The sequence below is a fragment of the Elgaria multicarinata genome, chromosome 11 (assembly GCF_023053635.1).
Source record: "Elgaria multicarinata webbii isolate HBS135686 ecotype San Diego chromosome 11, rElgMul1.1.pri, whole genome shotgun sequence".
In the NCBI taxonomy this organism is placed as follows: domain Eukaryota; kingdom Metazoa; phylum Chordata; class Lepidosauria; order Squamata; family Anguidae; genus Elgaria; species Elgaria multicarinata.
Genome location: NC_086181.1, coordinates 43,081,121 through 43,094,001, shown reverse-complemented (window position 1 = coordinate 43,094,001; position 12,881 = coordinate 43,081,121). Strand labels below are relative to the sequence as shown.

Sequence of the window (12,881 nt, the reverse complement as noted above, 5' to 3'; positions counted from 1 at the left end):
TTAAAAAAAAGCACATTGGTGTTGCTTTTGGGGTTCAGCTACGTCAGGGATGCGGAACCTGTGCCCCTCCCATCTCCCTTCAGTCAGGGATGATGGGAACTATAGTCCAAGAGCATATGTGAAGTTCTACACCCCTGACGTAAAATGAAAAGTTTGTCACACGGTCGGATTCCGCTTGAGCACGGAGCGGATCACCCGGCTGAAAAGGAGGGGGTGGATTTGTAAGAATGAAAACCACGGAAACAGGATGGTCTACTCACATCTCCCTGCCAAAATGAGTTGTATAAAAATCATCCTTGGCACATCCTAAAGCCGAACCCCAGAGAGAGGCTTTGGATGTGACGTACTTGTAGGGACAGCAGGAAGCTCATGAGCTCATGTTCATGCTCCTGTCCCATTCATGCTCCCGTCCCGTTCAAAAGCAAAGCTGTATAGAAGCCATCCCCAACCTGGTGCCCTCCATATGTGTTGGATTACAACTCCCAGCTGGCTGGGGGATGCTGGGAGTTGTACCACCGACCAGGGGGCAGCCTGCTGTGTAGAATTTTAGCATCTTGTTTTCGAAACACGGTGGGCACTCCCTTCTGGAAATTGCTACCCTGCCTCATCCTATTGTGTAATGTTTATTTTGAAATCTTGCTTCCTGGTATTTTGTGCTTCGCAAAGCAGCCCAGTTCTGGGAATTACTTTTGTTTTTGCAAAGGGGGTGGTGGTGGTATTGCGGTTCATTGAAGGAGCTAGTTGAATTGACTTGAGTTCGGGGCAATGCACTCTGCACATGGCGAGGGGCACCGCGCTCACACTTCCGCCCTTTCTGGAGCTGAGCTGCATAATTTCACAGCTGCCAGCGTGGAATCCCATCGATCAAATGAAGTCCTGGATAATATCTTCTGGAAGAACGTTTTGAAAACAGGCTGAAGATTTAAACAAGTATTCCTTGCGTAGGACACATTAAATTGTGTGTGCGCATGAAATAAATAATAGGCATCCATATCTATTGAAGGCGACATTTGTGCCTTGTTGGGCAGCACTTATAGTTCCATTATTATGGTTTTTAAAACACACTAGGAGAGTCATTGTCTGCGAAAGGAATCATAAAGTATGAGACTAACGGTAAAGAGCACAATGTAAAGGGTTAAAACAAATGACATCTTTTACACACACACACACACACACACACACACACACACACACACACACACTCCTATATAAAAAAATCAAATAATCAGAGATGGATATATGACACAGCCCCTGTATCCTGTCTCCGCCATTGTGACGTTGGTATAACCACGACTTCCCCCTCGATTTGACTGAGTCAGGAATAATTCTGTGGATGCTAACAAGGACAGCAAGCGAGGCTGTGCAGCTGGAATGTCCCAACCATCCCTTGGCTGCATGTGCTAACCTGCGGAGGGATTGGGGTGTGTTAGAAGAGGGGACCTCCAAGAATGCAGGTCTGGGGAGGTGGGCAGTTATACCTCAACAGGAGGTGCTGACTCGGTGGCCTGTGTCTCTTCCCCCCTCTCCTGCCCACCCTTTGGCTGTCCCTGTGGGTCCCGTGCACTTGGCAGAGGCCCCGGGCGCTGAGCTCATCATGCTTTCGTGGCCACCACATCTGGAAGCAATTACAGATGAGTGGGAGGAAAAAAAGATGTGTTCAAAACACAGCTGGAATTAGCAAGGCAGCGATGGCAAGGGTGGGGAAGGATAAAAAGGGGGAACTAGCACAACACACTCCCACCTACCCCAAATATCCTGCATTCTTCACGGTTGGCTTTATATCACCAGTCACTGGTAGGATCGTGGGATGGAAAGATGAGGATATTTTGGAACTGGGGTGTGGGCTGGATGCTCTGCTGTGTTCCCGCCCCTGGCTGAGCCACTAACCCAAATTTGGCATCCAAGTTCCTGTATTAGAAAGCTAAACAGACACAAATCCAGGCCAGAGATGGAAAGGGGGAGAAACGGGTTTCAGAGCATAAGGGCGAAGGAAAAGTTTAGCAAAGCTGTCTTCCCCAGGCTTATGCAACACAGACCAACGTGCCATGTGGTGGACCTGGGTTTTGTTTGATGTATACCAACCCTATGCCGTTTAATTGAATCTAGTCTAATACAGAAGCTGCCACAGCAAACATGAAAAGCAAAGCCAGTCATATTGGCCAGAAACAAAACTCCCAAATTCATATTCGTGTGTCATATCTTTATTAGGCCAAATAAAAGGTCACAAAAGACGTGCAAGCTTTCGAGATCTTCAGATCTCTTCATCAGGCAAGACGGGGTGGGTTTTAAGATTGACATCATGCAGGCACCATGAGTTCAACTCAAGAGTCAGCGTTCCCTGTCACCCCAACCTGCTTTTTACAGCTGCTGAGCCCATTTGATAGTTAAAAGACTGATATTACTATGTTGGAAGGATAAATGTTCGACTCCTATAAAGCAATGGACTGAGGCCAATGCTATCAACATTTGATCAGGTGCTATATAGTGGATAAATTCAGCTGGACCAGGAAGCATTATGCCCACCCGAGTGCGGCCCGCAACAAGATCACCATTGCAAGTGGATAAATACATGGCTATTTGATCTACTTTTTCTGAAATCTATGACATAAACTCCCCCCCCCTTTTTAAAAAAAGAATGGTGTATCTGATGAAAAAAAGATTTCTATACATGTTACGTTTCTTCTTCTTCTTCTTCTTCATTTGTTTTCTGTTCTGTTAAAATCACTTAAAAAAAAAAGCTGTAACTTCTTAAGATCTCAAAAGCTTGCACTTTTTTGGTGATCTTTTGCAACTGGCCTGATAAAGGTATTCTGCTATTGCAAAAATGGTTACTCTGTGTGACAGGCATCCTCCTGCCAAATTTTTACGAAAAGTACAATTTTGAGGGTGGAAGAGGTCCAGAAGTCGTGTATAAAATAGTAGAGTTGGAAGGGGCCTATAAGGCCGAGTCCACCCCCCTGCTCAATGCAGGAATCCACCTTAAAGCATAGCTGACAGATGGTTGTCCAGCTGCATCTTGAAGGCCTCTAGTGTGGGAGAGCCCACCACCTCCCTAGGGCATTGGTTCCATTGTCGTACTGCTCTAACAGTCAGGAAGTTTTTCCTGATGTCCAGCCGGAATCTGGCTTCCTTTAACTTGAGCCCGTTATTCCGTGTCCTGCACTCTGGGAGGATCGAGAAGAGATCCTGGCCCTCCTCTGTGTGACAACCTTTTAAGTATTTGAAGAGTGCTCTCATGTCTCCCCTCAATCTTCTCTTGTCCAGGCTAAACATGCCCAGTTCTTTCAGTCTCTTTTTATACGGCTTTTTTTCCAGACCCCTGATCATATATATATCTCACTCACACCCACACCCCTCTGCCTTTCAGAGCCCTTTCTTTTCTTGCCACACTTGTTCCTTCCTTCCTTCCTTCCTTCCTTCCTTCCTTTCTTCCTTCCTTCCTGTGGCCTCACCTCCAGCAGCAGGTTCCCACATGGCCAAGAAGGGAAGGTGGAAAAAAAAGAAAAGAAAGAAATCTCCAGGGGGAATCCACACGGCAGGAGACAGCGCCGTTGCAGAGGGGATTATTATTATTATTATTATTTATTTATATAGCACCATCAATGTACATGGTGCTGTACAGATAACACAGTAAATAGCAAGACCCTGCCGCATAGGCTTACAATCTAATAAGTTGTAGTAAACAATAAAGAGGGAAGGAGAATGCAAACAGGCACTGGGAAGTGTAAACAGGCACCGGGTAGGGTGAAGCTAACAGTATAGAGTCAGAACAAACTCAATATTTGAAGGCTATAGGGAAAAGAAAAGTTTTTAGCTGAGTTTTAAAAGCAGTGATTGAGTTTGTAGTTCTCAAGTGTTCTGGAAGAGCGTTCCAGGCGTAAGGGGCAGCAGAAGAAAAAGGACGAAGCCGAGTAAGGGAAGTGGAGGTCCTTGGGCAGGCGAGAAGCATGGCATCAGAGGAGCGGAGAGCACGAGCGGGGCGATAGTGTGAGATGAGAGAGGAGAGATAGGCAGGAGCTAGACCGTGAAGAGCTTTGAAGGTCAGCAGGAGAAGTTTATATTGGATTCTGGAGTGAATTGGAAGCCAATGAAGAGATTTCAGAAGTGGAGTGACATGGTCAGAGCGGCGGGCCAGGAAGATGATCTTAGCGGCAGAGTGGTGGACAGAGACCAGCGGACTGATGTGAGACGAAGGAAGGCCAGAGAGAAGAAGGTTGCAGTAGTCCAGCCGAGAGATAACCAGTGCGTGAACGAGAGTCTTGGCAGAAGAGACAGACAAAAATGGTCGAATCCTGGCAATATTATATAGGAAGAAACGACAGGATTTCCTTGGAGGCTGGCCCATATCCATCACCCAAAGTGCATCCAGGCTGGGATCTCCCCCAACTTCCAGGGAAAAAAAGAAAGAAAGCACTCTCCTTGGGCCAGCTGACAATAATAAATCAGAATAAGAAGCACCATTTTGCTTACCTGCCCCCTCCTCCTCTACCCCTTAGGCCTTCCTTGCTAGGACTTCATCTCTGCAATTGAAACAGTGGGATAGCAGAGCAAGGGGTGGGGAGACACACTTTGCGCATGCTCAGAGGCCTTGAATTTCCCTAGGGCTGGATCTTGCCTTTTGAAATAAAATAACAATTCATTGGGGTGGGGAAGGTGGGGGGAGAGAGACACCAGGGCATGAGAACATGTTCTGGGGCGCAAACTCAAATAAAGATCTCTTGCTTTGTTCTTGAGATGCCCACGCCCTGCTTGAAAGCCAGAGTGATCCAACAAATAGAGCATTGTATTATTTTTTTTAAATTGTTTTTATCCTGCCGTTCCTTCAAAGAGTTATGGGGAGTGTGGTCAATTCAACCCTCTTTTTTTAAAAATCCGTACAAGGTTGTGAAGTCATTGAAGCTGCATGTGTGGGTGTGAGAGCGCGACACACACACGCGTACAAAGCGACTGAGCCAGTTTGCCGTTGACTTACAAATCCTCACTTGTTTGGGAGAAATAAAACCATAAGCCCAGTTTGGACGTAAAGCGAAGCTGTCCCAAGCCTGGTTTGTTTACTCGGATTGCGTGAGGAGCAAATGCGCTCTTGACACCTACATGTGACTCACATCCATTGCAATTTATTAAGCCAGGATTCCTGGCTCAAAGTGATGCCCAAATGAGGCCTACATTTGGCCCATCACCTAGTTAGATTTTCATTTGAGCAGGGACGTGAACCTAAACTTAAATCTGGTTTTTTACCTCCTCCACAGCTCTAGTATTTAAACCTGCTTGGAGGGTTCAGACAACATCCGCCCCCTTCATGATTCGAAGTACACATGTGAGGGAGCTGTGCCGCTATGCCACCCCACAGCCATGCCCTCAGATATGCACACCGAACAGGAAGATCATTTCGTTCTAGAGAGACGTGCGATGCCTGGCTGTGGAATAATCTTGGTTTTTTGCCCCCAATGTAAATGTTAGCTAGTCTGAGAAGGTCAAGGCCTGCTTCGTCTTCTTAGCTGACACTTCCCTTGACGACGCTGTGTACAATCCAACCTGCGCAAAGTACAAAATGGCGGCCGCACGGAAACAAAGATGGCCCTAAGAAAGGCAGCATCAGAATGATGTTCAGGATCTCTTATCCCCCCTTTCCTCAGTATTAAAAAAAGAAACGGAACTCTTTCACACTTCAAGCCCAAGATTAGATTGGGGGGGGGGGGGAAGAGTATTTATTTGGGAGGCTGCTGAAGAAGGCCTCCTTTAGGTTGGAGTCGGTTGCGCCGTTTTTCCTCAGCCTGTTGTTCGTGTTCTCGTTGCTTGGCCTCCCACTTCTGGATCCCATGATCCATTTCGGCAGAAATCTGGGCTACACGACACTGAGGGGAAAAGACAAAGAGTTATACAGTGTCTGAAGAAATCTTTCCCAAATTTCTCAACGATCTTTGTGTGGGGAGTACACACACACACTCACCAACACACACACACACACACACACACACACACACACACACACACACACACACACTATTAGTTATTGATTGATTGTATTTTTATACCACTCAATAGCCAAAGCTATTCAGTGCTTCTATGCCTTGTCTTTCAACCAAGTCACCTAGTGGAACCTTTGCTCTGCGAAGCATAAGCAGTATCAGCCATTTCCCAGACTTCACACACACAAAAATCCGAGGGTTCAAGAGTGGAGAGACAACTGTTGAAACCAGCTTATATTTGTAGCGGTGTCGTCCCTCAACCAGGGGTTAAAGGCTCGCTACCCCGGCGCGTTAGTAGCCAATCAAACACACGAGGCTGGAGAATGCTCTTAATCCATTTACTTCCGATACTGCAGTATGGGGGTGCTCTCTGGTTCCACAAGATGGAGGCACCCAGAACAAAGGAATCTCAGTATATTTATAGGCCCTGACTACAAGAGGGTGTTAGTCTCTTTCTAACCCTTCTATTGGTCAGTTCTGGATTAGCAAGTTAAGTTACATTTAATTTTCAAGTTAAGGTGCACAATCTCAATGAGTCATAGGTTACATTCGAAGCCCCATTGGTTGAAAGTTTTCCTCTTTGTCTGCTAGCACATGATGTCCACCATTAAGGAATGCAAATCTGGCATGTAGCCACCTGTAGTCACCCTTTGGCAGAGAAGCCATCTTTTAACCTTGGGCACATTACATTCTTAGGCAAGATGAAATCTCTTCCTGGCTCTATCAGCTGTAATGTAAATGCACCAGGCCTCAAACCTGCCTCTTAGCCTTGTCCCTCATCCCAGATGAGAAGCAAAAAGGCGCTGGGATATAGTTATCCAGTGGTAAGGATGATGGGGCACTCCTCACATGTTCAGAAGCACATTATTCCAGTCCTCCCCAACTTGGTGCCCTTCAGATGGTTTGGACTGCAACACCTATCAGCCCTGGCCAGCTTATCCAACTGTCAAGTATGCTGGGAGCTGTAGTCCAAAATATCTGTTGGGCAAGTGGGTTGGGGAGTTCCCTAGAGTTGACCCCCATCCCCAATTCAGAACATAGAATCATAGAATAGCAGAGTTGGAAGGGGCCTACAAGGCCATCGAGTCCAACCCCCTGCTCAATGCAGGAATCCACCCTAGAATCATAGAATCATAGAATAGCAGAGTTGGAAGGGGCCTACAAGGCCATCGAGTCCAACCCCCCTGCTCAATGCAGGGAGCCTTTCCCCATGGGAAGCAACAGAGGAATAATTCCAGCTTGGCGTGTTTTCATGAGCATCCTGGCAATCCATTAGACCCCCACCCTCCCTCCAAAACTCACAAAACTACAATTCCCAAGGTCCTTTGAAAGTGTGACCCCCCCTTCCCCACTTACTGCAAATTCTTTGTTCTTTTCCTGCCGACGGAGTTGACCTTTCATTGGTGGAGCAGGCCGCCCGTCTGAAGAAAGGAGTGGGGGGAAAGAACACATATCATGGCATTACAGAAGATAGCCTATGTGCTCCTTCTCTCTATGCTCAAGAGTACAAGAATGTGAACTTGTATATTTGACAAGAGGTTGTTAAGGTCCTCTACACATGCATCCTTTTATTGAATCCTCAAGTCAAGGTGGATTCTAAAAAATGTGACAATAACCAAGAACTCAGCAACGAGAATGCGGATTCTGTTCTGGATGAATTAGACTGGGAGGTAAGGAGATTATCTTGGTGTACGGAGACTTAGAAGTGAAATAATATCCCACTACTGTTGAATGTGCATCTGGCAATAAAACACGGCAGGGCTTTTTCACTAGTGGCACCCAGCTTGAGGTGCTTGTTTTGGATTTTTCCTCCTCCCTCCTAATGCTTTTTCCTCGTGTCATGTCTTTTAGATGGTAATCCTGAATGTAGGGACTGTCATACCTTGGTTGTGCTTTTATACAGTATTTTGATATTGTGTTTTTATACTGTTGTTTGTTTTATACTTTGATTCGTTTCTGATGGTTCTAACTTTTGTGAACCGCCCAGAGAGCTAAATGCAATAACTAAAATAAATAAATAAATAAGTAAATAAATAAATATTAACTTACGTAAACCATTCTGGTAGCATTTTTTTGGCTGAAGAGGGGAGTGGGATTGTGGAAATAAATAAAATGCCCTCTTTGACATGCACGCTAAACAGGCATTCCAATATTGACCTGTATTATTTTTTTGCAATGTTGGGTTTTTAATTCTGAATGTTTTTCTTATACTTCCTCAGTTTAGGGTTGTGATTTTGTTGCTTCATGCTGCTTTCCTGCTGCTTTGCGCTAGTTATGTTTTTAGTTTTCATGCCTTGATTTTATTATGCTTTTACTCTGTAAGTTATTTTAAATGGCTTTGTTGGTGCAAAATTGGGCTATATTTATATAAAGAAGATGAAAACCCCACTTTACTTACCTGCAAACGACCAATCGGGCAGGTCTGTTAAAGGTCCAAAACCGGAAGGGTTTATAGGGAGACCTTGCCTGGAAGGAAATACAAAAGACAAAATTGTGGGTCCAGTGGCCAGAACAACAAAGGAAAGATATGATATTGTTACACTGAGCTGGTTCACACAACACGGTGGGCTCATCGCGGGGTTGAGCCGTTGACGCATGCGGGCAACATTTTGAATATGCAACCCCTGCTGGGGTGTTGCCATGTCATGTGAACCCGCCACCGCGGGTTATTTGAGGGTATAAACAAACCTCGCATAATGCCCGCTTTGTTGTAGGGTTATGCGATGGTTGTTTAGCCCCTGAATAACCCTTTATGTCCAGTTTCATATGACGCTACAATCCCTGCTCGGGGTTGCATGTTCAAAATGTTTTCTGGCATGCGCCACAGCTCATTGTAGATGCTGGGGATAACGGGAGCAAGCGGGGGATTATGGGAGTTGTAGTTCAACACGTCTGGAGTGTCCCAGGTTGGAGAAGGCTGTTACAGTCATTCCTTCTCAAAGGCTACAGGCTAGTTTTGATGCTCTACCCAACACCATTTTTGAGATCCACCCTCTAGCTTCAATCTTGTTCTTTCCATCTCTGCCACTCACTTCACTCTCCACTTGCCACCAACTTGGTCCACAGTGCTGCAGTGGAAGCTCCGAGACACTGAAACGATTTTTGCCAGCTGAGGTCCTAGGGAGGTGAAAGTGGAAAGAGAAATACAGGATTAGATAAGATATAAGAATATAGGATTTGTTGAAACAATTCCATAACTTTATTGCCCTGATAAATATGCTTTGAAATACTCAAACCTTTCTCAGCTATTGTTAGAACAACCTCACAAAGCGTTGTTGTTTTCCTTATACATGTTGCCCTTGGGCAAGCTTATTCAATCTCATGGCCTCCAATATCATCTGTACGCCGATGATACACAACTATATCTGTCATCTCCGGAACTTTCTCCTGATGTTCACGATCGTATCTCGGCATGTCTTTCAGATATCTCAGCTTGGCTGCTTCATCGTCCTTTGAAACTTAATATGGCAAAGACTGAATTGCTTGTTTTCCTCCTAAACCTTCTCCTCATCTCTCATTCTCTCTTACTGTCAATGATGTTACGCTTACTCCGGTCAAGGAAGCTCGTAGCATTGGCTTTATATTTGACTCCTCACTCTCCTTTATTCCTCATATTGAGGCAGTAGCTAAATCTTGTCGTTTTTTCCTGTATAATATTGCCAGGATTCGATCATTTTTGTCTGTCTCTTCTGCCAAGACGCTTGTTCATGCACTGGTTATTTCTCGGTTGGACTACGGCAACCTTCTTCTTTCTGGCCTTCCTTCTTCTCACATCAGTCCGTTGGTTTCTGTTCACCACTCTGCCGCAAAGATCATCTTCTTGGCTCGCCGCTCTGACCATGTTACTCCGCTTCTGAAATCTCTTCATTGGCTTCCAATTCACTTCAGATTCCATTATAAACTTCTCCTGTTAACTTTCAAAGCTTTTCACGGTCTAGCTCCTTCCTATCTCTCCTCTCTCATCTCACACTATTGCCCCGCTCGTGCTCTTCGCTCCTCTGATGCCATGTTTCTCGCCTGCCCAAGGGCCTCTACTTCCCTTGCTCGGCTTCGTCCATTTTCTTCTGCTGCCCCTTACGCCTGGAACGCTCTTCCAGAACATTTGAGAACTACAAGTTCAATCGCAGTTTTTAAAGCTCAACTAAAAACTTTTCTTTTTCCTAAAGCTTTTAAAACTTGATGTTGTGCGGACTTTATACTGTTAGTTTTACCCTACCCTGTGCCTGCTTACCCTACCCTGTGCCTGTTTGCATTCTCTTCCCCTCCTTATTGTTTTACTATGATTTTATTAGATTGTAAGCCTATGCGGCAGGGTATTGCTATTTACTGTTTTACTCTGTACAGCACCATGTACATTGATGGTGATATATATATATATATATATATATATATATATAAAAATAATAATAATAATAATAATAATAATAATAATTTCAGACAAATACCCCAGGCTATAAGATTGCAGCTTGTCTTAGGTCACCGTGTGAGTTCATGGTAGAACCATGGAACACTAACCATCTGATAGTGGAAAGCAGGTACACATTCTATATAATATGTGTTAATTGAAGTGTATAGCAAACCCGTGCATATAGCAAGCATCACTGTTAAGAGGTTCTGGTAGAATGCTCTACTAAAGGCATCTTGAAATGTCAAAATCAGCAGAGTATTAAATTTCCATTAAACCCCAGATCCCACCCCCCTACACATACATTTAAAGGTTATAACGTGGTGCACTTTTATTTTAATTGCCAGAGTAAGACTACACTCTCTGAATGCTAACATCCAGCGCATGGTAACAAAATCCACTTTGCGTCCATAAAAACAACGTCATAGAATCATAGAATAGTAGAGTTGGAAGGGGCCTATAAGGCCATCAAGTCCAACCCCCTGCTCAATTCTAGAGCTGAATAGATCCAGCTAGTACGCAAGCACCAACATTAGATAAGAGTTAGAATTATGCCACAGTAACCCGGGCCAATAGTACAAAAACAGGAAAACAACTTTAATCCATTTTACAAAGTAATCTTATGCATGTCCAGTCATAAATCAACCCCACTGAGATCAATGGCTTTTAAGGGTGCAATCCTATGCATGTTCAGAATTGTAGGACTTCTTATCTGTCTGAACATGCATAGGATTGCGCCCTTAGATGCACTTCCATCCTGGAAGTAAGTCCCACTGAACGCAATGGGGCTTACTTCTGAGTAGACATGCAATAGGATTGCTCTGCCTCCCCCGACCGAGCCTATCTTTTTCCTGCCGCTAATATCGCCATACCCAGCCTCTGGGTCACGCAAGCTGCCATTTTGAAGATGCAAAGCTCGGAAAAGAGCACACGTTCACAGAGGCTGTACGGAAAGTTCCGGGGTAAGGGGGCCGCCATTTTTAAAACAGAGCACAATGAGCGCCGCCATTTTGAAACGTTTGGTCAGTGGGAGCCACCCATGCGCGACCGGAAGAATCGCCTTATCCGGCCAGGGCGGCGCCATCTTGTACGGATCATTTCAAAACTATAATAAACACTGTCGGAAAGAGGAGAAAACATCTGGAGAGTACATCATGGAGCTAGATATGGCTACATTTTGACAGCAGCCGCTGCTTGGCCTTTGGGAAATTAGACCTGATTAGTTTTCTCAGCTGCATAACGGTTTCGTGTTCCTACATCTATGAGAGCAGCCATTTTGGCACGGGAATGGAAAGCCCGGATGTGGCTACCGGAAACTAAGCGGGGCGCCATTTTGCAAACGAAGCCTCATTCCTTCGCCATATTGGATTAGGGAACTATCCTTCCGCCGTAGTTTTGTGAGAGGGTGCTTACTGCCTGAGTGAAGGGTGACTTTCGCTATGAATACTAAGAACCCAATTTCTGGAATTTCACAACGGCTTAAAGTCTTAAGAAAGGGGGGCTTTGGGTTTATTTTATATCTCAAGGCAGGGCGCCGCCATTTTTGTTAAGGGCGGAAAGAGCTTCCCGGCCATCTTCGGAACGGGTATGGCTGCTGGTTGCTAAGGAAGCTGTCGCCCTTGGTAACGAGGGAAACAGCAGGAGAGGCGAGGGGCGGGCCCGCGTCGCCTAGGAAGAGCCTCGGACTCCTGGGTTCCCTTGGAGACAGGGTGGATTGGGTTGGGTTTCCACCCCACCCCACCCCACCTCGGGGCTGTTTTTTTAAATAAATAAATAAATAAATACGTAGAGCGACGTAGCTGTAGCTTAGAGACATATAAAATATATTTTAATAGAAATTCGGACAGGATCCATGTCAAGGCAAGGAAATAATATTGAAATATTATGATAATGGGAGCCCACTGGGACGAAGGCAAAAATAAACAGGTCTGCTTGGGTTTCAGTAAAAGGCAAAACACGAATTTCAGCCTGAGATGCAGCTGTAGCAAAAGGTACAGGAGCTCCTGCCAGAGAAAAAGGTGGCACCTTTAAGTGCAATCACAGGGGTAAAAGAGGACACGGACACACACCACTGTCCATGGGAATGAGCTGCAACGTGTCCCGCGTCTACGTGTGATTCCAGCCCCACTATATGACCTGTGAATGTGCAAGAAGGGGTGTGATCCTTTTCCCAGGAATTTTTTTTGCCTACGGCAGGGACACAGTACACGTGTGCCAGATCCAAATGACACTTTGGGCTGGGGTACTGGGGTACACTTCAGGGTAGGGTAGCAAGCGTCTGTTGCACAGAGGTCCTTCTCTCAGAAGAAGAGTTCGGTGTGACTTGGAAGGCTGCCATGACAACCCGTCTGAACGACTTTGCCTCTGCACTAGCCTTTCATTTGCCAAGTGTTTCTAAAAGTTCACCCACTCCAGGACTCGCAGGACACAAAGTCGAAGTGGGGGAATTTCCCCCACGAAACAGCGAGATTGCAAACACACACACACACACACACACACACACACAA

The 12,881-nt window shown here is 45.5% G+C and overlaps 1 protein-coding gene across 1 annotated transcript; it reads right to left on the bottom strand.

The window, feature by feature from the left end:
• Nucleotides 1-5,685: 5,685 nt before the first annotated feature.
• Nucleotides 5,686-11,305, bottom strand: MRPL52 (mitochondrial ribosomal protein L52). The gene is made up of 5 exons (XM_063137521.1): nucleotides 11,247-11,305; nucleotides 9,002-9,086; nucleotides 8,368-8,435; nucleotides 7,326-7,390; nucleotides 5,686-5,855 (listed from the first exon to the last, which is right to left on the bottom strand). Exons 1-5 carry the CDS (start codon nucleotides 11,272-11,274, stop codon nucleotides 5,709-5,711), a joined length of 393 nt encoding a protein of 130 aa, XP_062993591.1. The 5' UTR covers nucleotides 11,275-11,305; the 3' UTR covers nucleotides 5,686-5,708.
• Nucleotides 11,306-12,881: the final 1,576 nt, after the last annotated feature.

Excerpts from the sequence above, each read along its gene's own strand:
- MRPL52 (XM_063137521.1), bottom strand. The coding sequence starts at position 11,274 with ATGGCAGCTTGCGTGACCCAGAGGCTGG. Across the intron at positions 9,087-11,246 it reads TTGCGTGACCCAGAGGCTGG|GACCTCAGCTGGCAAAAATC; the intron begins GTATGGCGATAT and ends TCACCTCCCTAG. Across the intron at positions 8,436-9,001 it reads GGTGGCAAGTGGAGAGTGAA|GCAAGGTCTCCCTATAAACC; the intron begins GTGAGTGGCAGA and ends ATTTCCTTCCAG.